We start from the raw sequence: 18102 nt of genomic DNA on the forward strand, positions 1-18102 counted from the left end.
ATGGAGGTCTTTGGATGGAGGGGCTTTTTCCCTGCTATAATAAAAATAAAAGAAAGTAAATATAGGTTTCCACTGCTCTTCAAAAGTAGAAGTTCCATCCTGGCTGGTGTGGCTCAGTGGACTGAGTCCCAGCCTATGAATCTAAGGGTCACCGATTTGATTTCCATTCAAGGCACATGCCTGGGTGGCAGGCCAGGTCCCCAGTAGGGGGCTTGGGAGAAGCAAACACACATTGATGTTTCTCTACTTCTCATGTTTCTCTCCCTGTCTCCTTCCCTTCCCTTCTCTCTAAAAATAAATAAGTAAATAAAATCTTTTTAAAAAAATGTAGAAGTTCCTGTGGAAACTCTCATAAGCCATAAACCAAAATGGCATAAAGTGAAGAAGCAATTACCATACATTTATATGGAAATTATCAAGTGTTCCCAGATACAAAAAATTACGTACCAAATCATCCAAATAACTTATAAAAGCTGAAGTCACAGTAACATAGTAAAAGCAGGAATGATATGATAAATACACAGCCTCATAAAGTAGAAGTAATGTATGTAGTTTCATTTATTAGAAAGACTGATTTCTCCATGAGTATGATGAGTTGTCTTAGCAGAACACCGTGCTTTCTATACCGTTAGTCCAGCTGCGCAGTAAACTTTCCGTTTTGCTCGTTCCCGGATGCCAGCTTTCCTTGAAAGCTGCCGGCTTGCAGGGTTCTTTCTCTCTGCATGTGCACAGTGTGACTGCTGGACACAGACAAGTTCAGTGAAGTCACAGTGTCTTTATTTTGTTCACCGCTATCAGAACAGTTAACGTCCAACTTTACACTAAGCCTAACACCCTTAAGAGCTCTCTTAACGTTTTTCTGATGCCCTAGGACACAGCGTGCTAAGGGACACACAAACTAACGGAGAGATGAGGCCCAGATGCTCCCAGACTCGATCCGAACTCTGGGGCCCGGTGTGAAGTGCTGAGGGTGGTTCCGGGGAAGGAGCTCTGCTGGGCCACTCACTGCGGGGGTTTGTGCTACCTTTGTAACAGCTCCAGCAAAACAAACTGAACGCCCTGTAGCTTTTCTTCATAAATGGGAAAATCCACTTAAGTTTTTTTGGGGGGTTAGCAAAAATAGCTATTAACATAGATCTTTCATAAAGTGAAGTGTCGTAACGTGAACTTTCGAAAAGTGGGAGACACCTGTAGTGCTAAGTTTCTTCAAAAGGAAAGGAAGATAAATGTAGAGAGCAGAATAGAGAGCAGCCTTCCACCTAAAACTCACCTGTCTTGTGACATGTCGGTGAGGCAGGTATAGAATAGCTGAGTGCTTCAGTCACGGGTCTGTGGTGGTTCGGTTGCTTCACTGATAGTAGCTTTGTGTTTCCTCTGTCGGCATCTTGCATCTCACAGGTTTCAGTGTTCATTACCCTGTCCCCTCCTCACACCTGTGTTCCTGCCATCAGGTTCTTAGACTCGGTTCTCTCTTCCTCCAGACCTTGGTAAAAGTCTCGAATACAGCTCCCCCCTCCCACCCCACCTCCATCAGTCTAATATACATACATCCTTCAGATCTCACGCAGTCACCTTTATTTACTTCAGGGAAGCTTTTCCTGACCTGCAGGCCTTGGCCGCTGCTCCTGGGTCACTCAGAGGTCTTATGCCCCCCTGTAATCGCCTCTGAATGTGGCTGTGTCAGGCCATTGAATCCCTGGCACCTTGGTGGGACTTCAAGAAATGTTCTTCACAGAAGTGTTCTACCCTGAATGTTCTTACAGATTTAGTGTGGGCACCAGCAGCCAACTGAAGCAGAGCGCTCGGAATCCAGGCTGGCTCTCGGTGCCTGGTCCCTCCCTGGGCTGTGCTAATGCACTAATTAGCTTAGGTCAGATGCTGTGGCCTCCATCTTACTATTGTCACCATGAGGGGGTCCAGCTGCCCCATCTTCAGACCTGTAGACATAATGAGGGGAAAGTGGTCATCAGGTAAGCACAGGCAACTGAAGAATAACCCTTTAAAACTACAAAAGAAAATATGTCAAAGTAAATGATTTCTTTAGAAATATTTTCAAAGAAATGCCTTAGCTATCACTAACTATCCTTTATGTAAATATTTATATTGCTCTCATGTAAAATTGCTCGTACCTTTTAGAAATGTTTTTTTTTTAATGTTTTCCTGCCAAAACATTTAAAGCTACAATGGAAATTTTTAAAACCTGGGTCAAATAAGTTTTTAGCACTTAATTCATTAGAAAGGCTTATGACTACTACCACATGAAACATTAGTGCAAATTTTTTTTTATTCTGCTTGATGTTGTTTTAGCTGTGGCTGCAGAGGTTACTGTGAATGTATTTGTTTTCTGTTATAGATTGATACTGCCCTTCATTTGGTTTATAGAAGAGGCAAAAATTAGTAATCTCATGATCACTCCACTAAATTGTCAGTGAGAGAAAATTACAGAAATTGTTAGGGTTTCTTTTATCTGCTTTCTGTTTTGTTTTTAATGACCCATCTCCCCTCCCCCCCCACACACACACAGATTGAGAGTGAGGGGGAGAAGCAGCAGTTGCCTACCAGGCAGGTGTCCCCCACCCCTTCTGTTTTCTTTGTGGATGTGGCCAGCCTTCAAGATGGTGGAGGGAGAGATGTTGAGTCACCTGAACAGGTGGAGGAATGTGTAAATTATGCTTCAGTTGACACTTGGTAAACATTTCTTGAACATAAGCACCTCCTGCAAGACAAGTTCACGTTTCCTAAGCAGAGGACCCTGTACCGCTGCCAAGTGTCTTTGAAAAGAATTCCTTTGAAACTTGTAGAAGGAATACTGCGGGAAATGTTTATATTTTGGTCTAAAGATGTGTGCGAAGAAACTGCTTGTCCAACAGAGGTGGTTTCTAAGGTATCTTACTAACCAGTATGCCAGTGTTCTAAGAGGCCCGGTGGGTATATCAGCCAGAGCCAGTCAGTATCATTGTAGCATTTTTGGAAGTTTGAGAAAAAATACTGGTTTTAGAAGAATAATGTCAAATTCAGTGATCATTGTTGCCTGAACCCTGACCAGAGGAGAGTAAACTTTTTTGTTCAGGAGCTGACTCTGAGTCTGTCTCCAGCTGCCACATGCCCGCCACCCCCCTCCCCGGGAAAAACAATAAACTGGACTCATCAAATATTGTAGATGATCTGAAGAAAATGAAGAGTTCTTTGTACCATTGCTGTGCCCTCACTAGGAGGCACGGCACTGGCACTTTGCAGGAAGTGTCCATGGCAGAAAGAGCTGGTACCCTCACCTGTACTGATGCTTTGGTGTCCTCTAAAGTGACTGCAATGTTTCCACCAGAATTTCACATGCTTCTTTTAGACTAGCACATAAACTTGAAGGGTTTCTTATTGGGGCAAAATATATATAACATAAAAAGGACCATTTTAACTATTTCTAAATGTAAATTCATTGACATTAAGTACATTCACATTGTTCTGCAACCATTGCTGCCATTCATCTCTAGAACTTTTTTATCTTCCCTAATTGCCTCTCTGTACCCATTACATACTAGCTCCCTGGTTCTCCTACCCGGCCCCCTGGCCCCTGGTAACTTTTTACTTTCTGTGTCTATGAATTTGACTACTCTAAGTACCTCAGATGTCTTTTTGTGTCTGGCTTAATTTCATGTAACATAATGTTCTCCAGGTTCATTCATGTTATAGTACGTGTCAGAATTTGCTTCCTTTTGAAAGCTGAATGATAGTCCTTCCGTTGTATGTACAGACCACAGTTTGTTTCCCCATTCATCCTCCCACAGACACTGGGTAGCTTCTACCTTCTGGCTATTATTTATAAGGCTGCTGTGAACATGGGTATACAGGAACCAGTTCAGGTCCCTGCCTTCAGTTCTTTAGGTTTATACAAAGAAATAGAATTGATGGATCAAATACTAATTCATTATTCAGTTTTTTGAGGAGCCGCCATCTGCTTTCCACAGTCGCTGTGGCAATACATTCCCACCAGGAGCGCGCAAGGGTTCCAACTTCTTCACATCCATGCCAACAGTTTTTGCTTTCCAGTTTGTTTGTTTTTTTAAATAATAACCAGGGTATGAAGTGGTATCTTATTGTGGGTTTTTGTACTGTATTCTTCAGTTTATTAATATCCTAGAAATGGCAGGTACAAAGACAACAGAATAATGGTTTCTAGGAATGAGGGACAGAGCAGGGGTGGCTGTGACTATGAAACATCGCAGAAGGGAGTTCTGCGGTGGCGAACAGTCATGGTTTCCATCTGTATCAGCACTTAACCTTTCCATATCAGCTTCACTTTTTTCTTGTTTGGGGGTGTTTCTCATGGTGCTGTCAAGAAGCATTTCTTTAAAATGGCCTCAACAGTGTGGCAGGAGCAGCAGAGAGTGACAAATAGAGTCACCCCCTCAGAGTTTGTAACACAGAAAACAGCTCATTATAAATTAGGTCTGTGGCTAGTAGTGGGATTGCATGCAAACTGGCCAGCTCACTGCCTTCTTCCTTACAGTCAGTTTCCCCTTTTTGAAAGCTCACACTGTGTTACCATCATTGGAAATAAATAGCATCAAGCATAGGTAGTTCCACAAACAAATGGAAAAACACCCATGTAAAAAAACTTTTCAGTCTCCGTGGCCATAATTCTCAAAGTGTGGTTTCTGGACCAGCAGCATCAGCATCAGCATCACCAGAGAACTTGCTAGAAACACAGGGTTATCAGGCCCCACGCGCACCTGCTGCATCTGACTCTCTGGGGTGGAGCCTTGCAACCTCAGTTTGAACAAACCCTCCAAATGGTTCTGATGCTCAAATATGAGCAGCACTGAAATGTGGCAGATGCAATTGGTTCAAGCCCTTTGAACAGCATTGTATTACATGGTATAATTCTGAATTGAAGATCATTTATTATTGTTGTTATTGCTTAGTCACACACAGTGCGATGTGGCAAAAAGACAAAGACTGACAAGGACAATATTCTAAAACTCTATTCTCAGAGATATTTAAAGTTAACTTTAAGAAATGGTTTTCTGAGAGGTAGGGAGGGATGAACACACACACATACACACACCAACTTGAAAATGGACCATAAGCACTCTTGTCGTTTACAGATCAGGGCAGTGGGACTTTGAGGGCTATTCTGCAGTCGATGAGTGATACTTCTTCCTTCATGTAAATAAGTTTACTTCACATGCTAATGGGAGTGATAATATTTGAGTGATCATGTCAGAGTGGATTGGTGTTAGACCTGTGGAATAAATATTTCAGAAATACATTTATAGGAGAATAGAAAATGGTGGTGAAAAGATCATCTGAAGTGAAAACAGAGAGAATACTATCAATTGACAGCTAGTGGTGTAAGTATAAGCTGTGAGTCTATTTTGATTAAAAGAAGGCAATATTGGACAACTAGAGAGGGTAGTATAGAGTTCTAAAACTCTAAAGGTGACTTTTCTGAGATAAGAGAATATTAATCAGTGGACAGTTTGCCTCTAACCCATTGGTTCTCCATTTGTTTAGGTAAAAGAATTACTTCTCTGGACAAACGAGAAGATCAGAGAGTAGTTCTTAAAGAAGTTATTCCTTAAAGAAGTAACAAAGAAAAATGTCTGTTTACCAAATTAAAAGAAAAGAATGATACAGCTTGTGATAAGAAACCAACAGTGACCTGTCTTTAGGGATAGAAAGAGTATTAAATACAATGTATAAATTGTTGATCAGTGAGTAGTGTGACCAGAATGGGTCCAGAGTTCTCTGGGCTGCTTAGTGAACCACACGAAGGCCATTTCTACTCTCTTTTCGTGAAGTCTAGGGCAAAAGATAAGTAGAAGTTTTAAGGTTGTTGAAGAATCAGGACTGCCTGGGAGCAAGGTCCTTCCCTCTCCTGTTATTTCTTCACAGCTGTGTGCTTTCGAGAAAATCATATTAATAATTATGCTGTCAGGGGTGGATGGAGAAAGAAATGAAGGATATTATATATGGTTTTTAGCATCTTTTTTTTCCATCAATGAGAAAATTGTGATTAAGTCATGAGTGAAGGAGATAAATGTTTGACCATGGCATCTGTTTTATAAAAACAGTATCAAGGAGGGTGTTCTTTGGTTTTCTTTCCTATGGGCCACGGTACAGCATGGCACTGACATAAAAATTAACACACAGATCAATGGAACACCTTCTTACACCACACACAAAGAATAAATTCCAAATGGATAAATGGATTAAATGTTAGACCCGAAACCATAAAAATCCTGGAAGAAAACATAGGCAGCAAAATCTTGGACATTACTCATAGCAATATTTTATTGAGTATGTGTCTCCAGGCAAGGGAATCAAAAATAAACAAATGAGACAACTTCAAACTAAAAAGTTTTGCTCAGCAAAGGAAATCTAAACAAATTAAAATCTGAACAAAGTAAAAAGACAGCCCAGAGAATGGGAGAACATATTTACTGATACATCTGATAGGGGGTTAATATCCAAAAGAACTTACAAAACTCAACACCAACAAAACAAACAATCCAATTAAAAAATTGGTAAAGGACCTGAATAAACACTTCTCCAGAGAGGACGTACAGAGGGCCCACAGACATATGAAAAGGTGCTCAACATAACTAATCAGAGAAATGCAAATAAAAACCACAATAACATATCTCACACCTGTCAGAATGGCTATGATTCATAAATCAACAAACAACAAGTTCTGGTGAGGACGTGGAGAAAGCAGAATCCTTTGCACCATTGGTGGGAGTGCAGCCACTGTGGAAAACAGTCTGGAGTTACCTCAAAAAATTAAAAATGAAACTGCCTTTTAATTCAGCAATTTCACTTCTGGGAATATATCCAAAGGAACCCAGAACACTAATTCGAAAGAACATAAGCACTCCTATGTTCGTTGAAGCATTTCTGCAATTGCAAAGATATGGAAGCAGCCCAAGTATCCATCAGTAGTGAGTGGATAAAACAACTGTAGGACATTTATACAATGGGATAATATTCAGCCATGAAAAAGAAAACTTTACCCTTTCCAACAGCATGAATGGACCTAGAGAACATTAGGCTAAGTGAAATGAGCCTGTCAGAGAAAGACAAATACTCTATGATCTCACTGTTATGTGGAATCAAACAAACAAACAACTGACAAGAAAGCGGAGTCAGACTCATCCATAGAGAGCAGGATGACCACGTGGGGTTGGGGGCGTTGACATTAGGGGGTTGCAGGATTGAACAAAAAGGAAAAAGGACTCATGGGCATGGACAGCAGTGTGGTGATTGCCGGGGGACTGTGGGGAGCGGGTATTAGGGAACTAAATGGTAATGGGAAAATTACAATAAAGATTTAAAATCAATGACATGATGTTTGCTATCCTTGTAGTTTGGTAAAAGGAATTAAAGAGGGGCCACTGAATGACAGTGCCCACTTAACATTCCCCAAAGATGTTGTACTTCTGACATTATAATAGTTTATTAAACTGTCCTAGCCTCTTCCCGTTTTCAGAAATTATCTGTATTTGCAGTTGTGAAAACTGAAGCAGACAACTCTTGGGAAGTTTGCACAGGGTCACAAAGCCAGTAAATAAAGGAGCCAGAATAGGAACCCAGGCAGCCTGGTTCCAGAGACTGTAGAACCAACTGTCCTACTTCTTATATAACTGAAATATACGACTGGAATGTGGACAGGTTACAGCTTGTCCAGTGTCACATGCCACTTCCCACTTGTGGTGAAAATGGACTAACGCTTCTGCTGAAAACAGCTAGCAAATCTAGCTGGACATTGAAACAAACAAAGCAACAAAAAAGTAGTCTTTTAGTCATCTGCAGTGATGGGGGACAAAAAGTGGAAGTCAGGACCACCAAAGAGCCCAGAAAAAGATTCAGGCTATTAGCATGGATCCCTAAAAGTGTGTGTACTGGGGGAAAGGCAAACTAGGAATAAAACCAACTGGATTAAGGTGCCCTGCCCCACCATAACTGAGGACAGAAGCAAACGCAGATTGTTTCTGAAGGACAGCAGCTCCATTGAGAACCTCTTCAATTTTTCATGAACAGTATGCAGCAATCAAAAAAAAAAATGTACCAGTAGACAAGACTAAATGACCAAAACAAAGAAGAGGTAAGACACAACAGCAGTCCAGATTTTGAGTTTTGAAATGCAGTCTTTAAGCTATATAGATTCATAGCTTCAAGAAATTCAGCAGAATGAATTTGAGCAGAAAATTAGAAATGGTAAAAAAGATACGATGATGGAAAAATATAATAATGGAAATTAAGACTTTAGTAGGTTTACAACAGATTAAACACAACTGAACAAAGGATTAGTAAACTGGAAGATAACCTCGGAGGAGAAGAAAATTTTAGGATACACAAAAAAGGTATAAAAGGGTAGAAAATAAAGAAACGTAGAAGAGGTTTTGCTGTAGTCGGAATGTTTGTACCCCCTCCCAGATTCATATGCTAAAGCGCAGTTCCCATGGTGATGGTACTGAGACGGTAGAGCTCTCATGCCCGTCTGCCACATAAGGACACAGCGAGAAGATGCCTGTCTGTGACCCAGGAAGGAGGCCCTCACCAGATACCACATCTGCTGGCTACTGGGTCTTGGACATCTCACCCTCCAAACCTGTGAGAAATAAGTTTCTGTTGTTTTTCAAACACCCACTTCATGATATTCTGTTACAGTAGCCTGAAATAAGACTGATAGGACCAAGTGAAAGGCTTCACATACATATAATCGGTGCCCCAGAAGAGGGGCTGGGCAGCAGAGAGGCAGAGAAGAAGGTGGAAGCAACAGTAGGAGAGATGGATGCCAGTGCCACGTGATTACTGAGGCCCCCAGCCAGGTCCTGGAGCTTCCGCTTCAGTGCCTTTAAAACATGCTGGGTGGGGTGCCACATAACACATAGAAAATTTCATTTAAAAAGTACTTGTTTGACCCAGGTCAAGAACTTGGTCATTCCTGGCATGTAGCACCTCCTCTCCACACACGTCTGCTGCCTGATTGCACCACACCTCCCACTAGAGGTAACCGCTACCTTTCATTTTGTGGTAATTATTTTCTTTCTGTTTCAAATCTATGTATGTATCCCTAAACAGTACATTTTAGTTTTGCCTGTTTAAGAATTCTGTAGATGGTAAAGACAGTAGGTATTTTCGTACTTTCTTTTGTTCCACACTCTTTGTGAGATGTTTTAGTCCATGTTGATGCATCCATTTCATCGTCTGATGAAATACATGTCTCATCTACTTGTCCACTCTTCTGTTGGTGGACCTGAAGAGTGTTTGCACCTGCGTCACTGCACAGGTCCGCTTGCGTCCTCACGCACGGGCCCTGGCGCACATGTGCAGGCGCATCTCTTAAGAATGCCTGTCTCCCAGCTTCTCAATAATGCAACACTAACAAAGCAGCAGTTCTGGCTTATACTCCCACTAACTGTGGAGAGTTCCCAGGTCCAGCGCTGTCCACCTCAGGGATCGGGTTGGCACATTGGCCTGCTGATGAGGGACCCGCAGCAGACTTCAGCTCTGCGCTCCGGGACTGCCTTGTACGGTCCTGGGTCTTCAGATCAGTAACACCCCAGAACCAGAGCCTGTGTGGAGAGGACATGCTGAGCTGCTGTTTATGTCGGTCCACTTTCTCAGTATAGATATTCAAGCAAAAATATGTTACGATTCTTTGGGTAACTGGAAATTTAAAGCCCTCACATCAGTACACACTACTAGTTGAGGTGCGTGTGCCTGGTTCCCCTGAGTCTGTTTCCGAAGGACTACGGCAGATGTGAGTGGGTCTGAGGTGCTGCCCTCTTCAAAATGCTTCCCTGCCTTGTGCTCCGTCTCTGGAAGCAGAGTGGTTTGTCGGATCCAAGGACTTGCTCAGTTTCAAGGGACAAGACCTTAGGGCATTGCTTCCATCAGTGTCCCAGCTGTTCCATCAGGCATTTCCCACCAGCAGTGTCTGGTGCAAGGCCCAGAAATAAGAAGGGTGCCCACAGCGTGTGGGGGAGGTCGGCCACAGGGTTCCCTCTTGGGGGCTACATAACCTATAAACCACATTCATGTCCGTTTATCGTGGCTCTGAACATGTGAGAACACTGCTGGTGGCCTGCTCAAATTTCGTTTCTGTTCTGCAACTGTGTCAGGATCATTGGAAGGTTCATTAAAACGCAGATTGCTGGGGGTTGAAACAGTTTCTGGTTCAGTGGGTCCAGGGTAGGGCCTGACGGTTTCTGACAAGTTCTCAGGTGTTGCAAATGCTGCTGGTACCGCCTGGGAGCACACTTGGAAAACCACTGGTCATGTTCATCTTTGGACTTCACGTAGAGCTGCTCAGGGGAAACACGTAAGCATTTATTCTCTTTAGTGTATAGACTGGAAAATCTGCTCAGGTTGAAATGAGAATTCCTCAGATGTTCAGCACTCCTGCATTACATGAACTCAATTCTGTGTCCTCAACCTTAAGGCAGGGTGTCCAACCCGTGGGGGTGGCGTGTGGCTCAGGATGGCTACAAATGCAGCCCAACACAAAATTGTGAATTTTCTTAAAACATTATGAGATTGTGTGTGTGTGTGTGTGTGTGTGTGTGTGATCACATGTCACCATGAATTTAATGTGTGGCCCAAGACAACTCTTCTTCCAGTGTGGCCCAGAGACATCAAAAGGTTGGATGCTCCTGCCTTAAGGTTTCTGCTCAGGAGCCCATGGAATTAAAAATTACCTTCTCAGGCCCTGGCTGGTATTGAGTGCGGGCCTGCAAACCAAACAACCGCAGTTCGATTCCCAGTCAGGGCACGTGGCTGGGTTGCAGACCAGTCTCCAGCAGGGGATGCACGAGAAGCAACCATACATTGATATTTCTCTCCCTCTCTCCTTCTCTTCCTCTCTAAAGACAAATAAGTAAAATCTTTTAAAAAAATTGCCTTCTCTACTCTACCCATTTTACTGCTGAGCACACACACGTGACACCCCAAGGTAAGAAATTCAGGCACTTACATTAGAAGCAGATTTCCCTGTCATCTGTTGATCATTTGGCTTAATGAAAATTAGGTCTACCATACATATACTTACTCTGCCTCACTCACGTTGTACTCTAGGACAGTGCCACTTTAGCTGTGAATTAATTAAAGTATCTATAAAACGACGTGGTGCCTGGCTTGTTCCAAACTATAAACTGAGATTGCAGCCATTTTGATCTAAGACAGCAGGAACTGCTGGCACAGAATGGATGTACATGTAAAAAATAATAGGAGCCTGAAACTAAGACCTGAAGCCCCAGGAGAGGGGTGAGCAGGTTATCACTTGTATGTGCTACTGTACAGGAATGTGCTGTGATTGGCTGGGGTGGTTCTCCTGATTTAATGACTCAGGTGACAGGGACCAGAGGCTGGTGCTGCCAGCCTGGCTCCTGTGGAGGGCCCCCATCCGTGTGTTCTGTTTGCAGAAGCACAGAGAGTGCCAGCTAGGATGGTAATGCTGAGAATGTGGAGGCTAATTGTTCAGGCCTGTGAAATAATCATAAATTGACAGTTGTGTAATCAAATGATTACTTAGAATGTCATTTTGTGCTTTAGAGCAGTGGTCCCAACCTTTTTGGCACCAAGGACCAGTTTCATGGAAGACAGTTTTTCCATGAACCGGGGTGAGGGGATGGTTTGGGGATGATCCAAGTGCATACATCCATGCTCACCTCCTGGTGTGCAGCCCAGTTTCTAGTTGGCCCAGGCGGTACTGGTCCACGGCCCAGAGGTTAGGGACCCCAGCTTTAGAGTATTGTGTTGATAGGGCTGGTTGACAGGATCATCTATGACATCACGGTTTGGGATGATTCACTTTCTAAGTGTTTGAAGTGGGAAAATAATTTTCAAGGTATATGTTCTCCCCGCGCCCTGCTGCCTCGGCTCCACGCCAGGATTCTGAAAATAAGATACAGCCTAAGGCGTAAAAGCAGAGATTAACCTTCCTGCTTCTTCCTGAAGTCCCTCCTACCTTCACACCTCAGAGGTTTGTTTTTATTTGATCTGTGTGGAGCAGAGAAATGCATGAATGCAAACTGTAAATTTAATTGTCTCTTTGACCTTTTTATGCTAATAATAGCTGTGACTGGTGAGTCCAGCAGCCTATTCTTCTAGAGCTGAATTTTCTGAGGCACCCATTTCCTTGACTTGTCAGTAAAGTATATGGAGTTAGTTATATCTTGCTCTACAAGATTTGCACACTTTCAATCAAACATTTGTAAACTGTGTGCTACAAACAGTGGCCAGGATGCTTGTTAATTTTGGCCCTGAGGGAGGGGGGCAAAGCATGGACAGGACTGGTGGTTGCTCAGCAGCAGCAAGTTTGTGGGTTTTAGGAGAAGCTAAAACCTGGTTTAGAGATTCAGCTAAGAACTGTACCAGGCACCACAAACCATAGGGCTCTCTGTGGAGTAGAGCCATAGAGAGGATGTGGCCCTACCTGGCATGGTGCATAATGAAGGTGTAAGACATGGGTGTAAATTATTTATACAGAGTGGTTACTGGAATACACTGTGGTTCTGCCAGTGGATAGCCGTTAACTTTTTGCTCTGCAGCAACTCAAGGAGAAGAGCTTATCTTGTTTGGGAAGGAGGAGGCTTCCCCAGTAAACCTTTAAGCCGAGCCTTACAGGAATGGTTGACCAAGGTGCAGGGGCCAGCTCAGAACAACCAGAGCAGGAGTNCCAGGATGCTTGTTAATTTTGGCCCTGAGGGAGGGGGGCAAAGCATGGACAGGACTGGTGGTTGCTCAGCAGCAGTAAGTTTGTGGGTTTTAGGAGAAGCTAAAACCTGGTTTAGAGATTCAGCTAAGAACTGTACCAGGCACCACAAACCATAGGGCTCTCTGTGGAGTAGAGCCATAGAGAGGATGTGGCCCTACCTGGCATGGTGCATAATGAAGGTGTAAGACATGGGTGTAAATTATTTATACAGAGTGGTTACTGGAATACACTGTGGTTCTGCCAGTGGATAGCCCTTAACTTTTTGCTCTGCAGCAACTCAAGAAGAGCTTATCTTGTTTGGGAAGGAGGAGGCTTCCCCAGTAAACCTTTAAGCCGAGCCTTACAGGAATGGTTGACCAAGGTGCAGGGGCAGGCTCAGAACAACCAGAGCAGGAGTGAACAGGGATTGGGTGTGGCACGACCTTTTGTCTCACTGATTGGAGCTCCTTGTAGGCAAGGGCTAAGGACATGGCCATGGCAGGCCAGAAAGCTATGGGTCTTATTCCGAGACCCTTGAGGAAGGTTCGCATCCTTCTACCTCCGCCTCAGCCACCTGGTCATATGGTACCTCAGAAGAGGCAGGCCTTCCCTCCCTTTCTTCTCCATTGGCCCCACTTCCCAGTACTCCACCGCCAACCCCACCCCTTGGGTGGGTCTCAGCCTCAGCTCCGATTTCTTCAGAAGCCTTTCCAGAACTCCCCCCACACCCATTTAAATTAGCCTGTGCTGCCTCACTGTTCTCTCCTTTATCTCCGTAGAATTTACCGTAGCTTACAGCTGCACACGTATCAACCTATTTATTTTTCTTTATCTGTTTCCCCCACTGAATGGTTGTTTCTGTGGTACATACAGATCATACGTGCTGTACATTGCATGTACACATGTGCAGGTAGTTACGGCATGACCTGTCTGGAGTGTGGGTTGTATTCAATAAATAATTGTTCTTTATTGAATTAATCAATACTTTTTTTCCTAAAGAACATTCCTCATTCAGTGTCTTCTCTGCATATGTTTAAATAAATGAAAGACCAATTTTAATAATGATATCTTTATAAAATATATTCAAATATAAGTAAGGTACTGACATAATCAAAAATACAAACATTTATCAATAAAATCTGTGCTTGAACCATTTTATAACCCTCTCTGGGATTTTATGAACCACATTTAAATAAAATGCAACCAGAATTTCCCACAGCTCTTAAAAGTTTCCCTTTTTAAATAGTTTAGAATGATACAATGTTTGATGGTTGAATGGCTAATAGTGGTAGAAGTCAGGAGGAGAAAAATTTTTAGCTGCTGTTTATGTATTAATTAATATGTGTTATTACAAGTCCCTTTTGAAATTTCTCCAGTTTATAAAAAATAGCTTAGGAAATGAAAGCGTCAGGTTTCTTCAGCATCCAGGTTAACACCTGGATGTCGTTAACATCATACATTCCACATTTAGTCTCCAGTTTTGAAAAAACTAAAATACATTGAGCACTGAAACTGTGTGAAGCAAAACTTAATTTTTTTTCTGTTCAGGCCACCAAAGTCTGGGACTGCCCCTGCATTGTTCTGAACATCAGATGCCGTTCTTTTTACTATCCTTAATATTAAAACAGAGACCTAGCTGTTTGAACTGTATGGAAGTTTGGGTTTGGATAAGTGAAGATTCAAGGTTAATTCCCAAAATAATTAGGCTTCATGCAGTCGAGAGGCTCACAGAGTACAGCATCTCCACTCTTAGACTGGCCCTTCTGCCAGTGGCTGGGGAGTCTCCTATCTAGCTCACTTGTAACGTGTGTTCTGTTTGCTCCCCAGCCCAGTGACTTCTCCGTGTCTCTCAAAGCATCAGGGAAGAACAAACATTTCAAGGTGCAGCTTGTGGACAATGTCTACTGCATCGGGCAGCGGCGGTTTCACACCATGGACGAGTTGGTGGAGCACTACAAAAAGGCCCCCATCTTCACCAGCGAGCATGGGGAGAAGCTCTACCTCGTCCGAGCGCTTCAGTGATGCCTCCCCTCTGGCCTGCCACCTCCAGGCCCGGTGCCTCACTCACTTCCCCAGGGCTGAGCCGATGGCCCCCAGAAGACAGGATGGGGCAGGAGCTCTGCACAGGGCCTGCTCCGTCCAGTGGCTTGTCCCCTACTGGCTTCCTTTGCCTGGTTGATCTTTCTCTCCAGGTTGTTTCCATCCGCCTCCTCTTCACCATCCCAGGCCCTCATTCCATGTTCAAGGCCACTCTGCTACTGGCCAGTTTTAGAGAATGGGAGGTGGAAGAGGGGTGAATTTGTTCACTTTATTTCTTCTGAGTTGGAAACAGCCTTAGTCTGTTCGCCTTGTTTATGCTGTCAGCTCCTCTCAGTAAGAAGACACCGGGTGCAGGTGGAATGCACCAAAGCTGCCCTTGACGAAGTGACCTACAGTGCACTCCAAGGTAGCCTCCCCGGAGAGCCCTGGGCTCCCACATGCCAGGCAGCACAGGTAAAGGTCCTGGTCCCATCAGCCCTTGTTCCTATTCTTTGCCCTTACCTGGCTCCCAGACTCTCCAGGGAGTGAACACATTTGCTGGTAGCAATACTGGAATACCAGGTGAGATAGTAGTGAGGAAGCTGTCCAGTGCCTTTGGGGCTGTGCTTGCAATAAGAAAGGATTTCCTTGAAGGTCAGTCTGCAAGAGGGACTGGTGACTCAGAAAGATATGTTTTGGTAATTTATCCCCAAATGTGCCATCTACATAGTGCTTTTTCTTCTTGCCCTTTGGCTTGTTTAAACTTCACAATTATGTATTTAATTCTCAAAGTAATATGTAGCCATTTGTTGACACTAATACAGATGATTAAAGAAAATAGCTGATCTTTGGGGAAGGGAAGCTACCAACACTTTACACACACACACACACACACACACACATATATATATATGTTTTATATATATATATTATTTGCTTTACAGGGAAATGTTTCAGGGTTTACAAGAGAATAGTAACTGGTAGTAAGAGACACACAGAATGTTTATGTTTTTTCTTTACATTTGAACTTCTTTATAGTTTAAATATACTATCTTGAGATGGCACATTCCTACAGTCGAAGAAGGGGTCATGAGACCTCCCAAACTTGCATACTCGGTTTTTTGGATATTGTAATAAAAAAGTATTACGACAAGACTGCATGTGTGTGTGTCTTTGGGGAAACGGACTCAGTGACTGGAGAGCAGTGCCTACAGAACTTCCTCAACCCTCAGTGCCTGGCGGGAAGCAGTTTTAGAGAGGAGGTAACACATAGTGTTTCCTTTTTCTACCACCACATTTCTGTGTGTGGAAATAATACATTTTAACCAGTGCAACTCCAAGAGAAACGAGAATCTCAAGCGTGGTGTTAACTTTGTACTCTTTGTTAAAAAATGTTTTAGCAAACTTGTCAACTGCATCTCTCATCTCTAGCTTTCCCCTCTTCACTCATGTCTTACTTTCATTCACTCAGTGAGGAGGCACTGAGAATACAAAGCCACAGAACATGGGGTTTGTTCCCTCTTGGGCCAATTGTAGTGAATGCACTTGAACACTCCCCTCTGTGGCAGACATGGTGTCCTCATTTATGCCTCATCACAACCCTGTGAGCCGGATGCTGCTATCATCATACAGATGGATGGAGAAAACAAGGCAGAAAGCAAACGCACAAGGGCACATGGCTGGCACAAAGTAGGGCCGGGTTGTAAACCCAGAGATACCCACTCTTCCAGCCCCAGCCTTGGGAGGCTTCCGGGAGAAATAAGGCTTTGCATGACCGTTTGTACATCATCTCTCATTCCTGTTTCCCATGATTTAATTGCATCTTTTTGTAGTCTTTGACATAAATTAGAAGTTTGATAATAAATTTGAAGTTTGGTGTCTGGTACCTTGTAAGGGCTGGGGCACCCAGTTATACAAGAATGGGCATCCAGGTGAATGAGACACATGACCTTAGACAACATACGTCGGTTCTGCATCTTCTCCAGGAAAGGAACAGTTCCTCCTGACCTGCGCCTCACCGTTGTGTGTGCCAAATCCCTCGGGGTCAGCAATTTTCAACCAGCGTGCCACGAGAATCTTTAAAACATGCAGTACTTATTTAGTTAGGGCACTGGCCTCTTTTTCTTTAGATTATCAAATTTTAGAAAATGACAGCAGCCAACATAACAGTAGCCATGAAGTATGAATGCCCTGTCTTGAATTACAAATATATACATTATATAGTAGAGTTACATCTTATTGGTCATGTTGCATAATAAGATTGTCTGATTGGTTAATTCTTGGTACCAGAAATCCTTATATATAAGTATAGGCACCTGAGTTTTTAAGAAGTCACTTTGGAACAAAAAGGGTAGGTTATTACTTTTTTTAATTAAAAGGGTATCTGTGTTAGATCAGCAAAAAAAACATATTTGTGTGTGCTACGTACAGAATTTTAGTAATTCTAAAAAAAAAAAAAGAATTTTAGTAATTCTGTGTGCCATGAGATGAAAACGTTGCAGACCGCTGCTCTAGGTGGTGAGTGCCTGGACAGCCAGCTAGACTTTGATTTTTCATGCAGCAATTCAGGAGGAAACAAAGGACACAAGACAGATGCATGTTTTGGCTTCAGGAACTTTTTGAAGGCTCATAGTTGTAATTGATGTTAAGTCTTATCCCAGAGAGTCTTCTGGCTGCCCAGGAAGACCAGACTTACTGTTGTATTATGAAGGATCCAGTGCCCTTGGATGTCCTGGCACCAGGTGGACCAGTGGAGGGTGTGGATTGATGGTCCCAGGATGAAGCTGTTGGTAGAGTGGAGGCAGGAGGGTGTCAAGGCCACGGTCCTCCTCTGTGGTTGGAAATGCAGTCTGCCTGTGCTCTGTCCAGCTGGCACTAACGCCATCACCTTCCTGCATGTCCAGATACTTTCCTGGACAAATTTTGTTGTTCCCTTGCCTCTTCACACAGCCAGCAAAAGATATTAAAGGTCAGTCATTTTTTCAGTTGTGTGACTGCTCATTTATTTGCAGTAAATGTGCCTTCATTTTTCTTGAAGAGCTCCCTGAATTACAGTGCAGAACCAGCGAGCCCTTGGCACATTGTTTATGCTCAGTGATATTAAATCACATTTGTAGGGAGCTAAGAACTGCCCATCTGTTTTCCCAAAGTGTATCACAAACTAAAATTTTCAATTAGAATCTTTGTGTCCACTGAAACTCTCACATTTTTTTTAAAAAGTATCCTTGGTAATAGTACAAATTTGTCTTTGGTTTCTGTGCACTAAGTGGTTTATAATTTACCTTACCATTTCTCCTGCCCCATGCCAGAATGCCAATAATTTCTTAAGACCCAAGTTCAGAACTGAGAGGACAGAAAAGCCTGAAAGAATTCTTCTGGATTATTAC

At 43.1% G+C, this 18102-nt stretch overlaps 1 protein-coding gene across 4 annotated transcripts in view; it reads left to right on the forward strand.

Annotated features, from left to right (window-relative positions):
• The window catches only part of NCK2 (NCK adaptor protein 2), a 146563-nt gene extending 130495 nt beyond the window's left edge, over positions 1-16068 (forward strand). For all 4 annotated transcript variants that reach the window (XM_037054982.1, XM_037054983.1, XM_037054984.1 and 1 more), the window contains one exon: positions 14525-16068. In XM_037054982.1, the coding sequence (XP_036910877.1) occupies positions 14525-14719 (195 nt within the window). In that variant the 3' untranslated portion in view covers positions 14720-16068. The remainder of the gene's footprint in view (positions 1-14524) is intronic.
• The last annotated feature ends 2034 nt before the right edge of the window (positions 16069-18102 follow it).

Source organism: Sturnira hondurensis, unplaced genomic scaffold (genome assembly GCF_014824575.4).
Source record: "Sturnira hondurensis isolate 20B ecotype Veracruz unplaced genomic scaffold, ASM1482457v3 Scaffold0008480, whole genome shotgun sequence".
Taxonomy (NCBI): Eukaryota; Metazoa; Chordata; class Mammalia; order Chiroptera; family Phyllostomidae; genus Sturnira; species Sturnira hondurensis.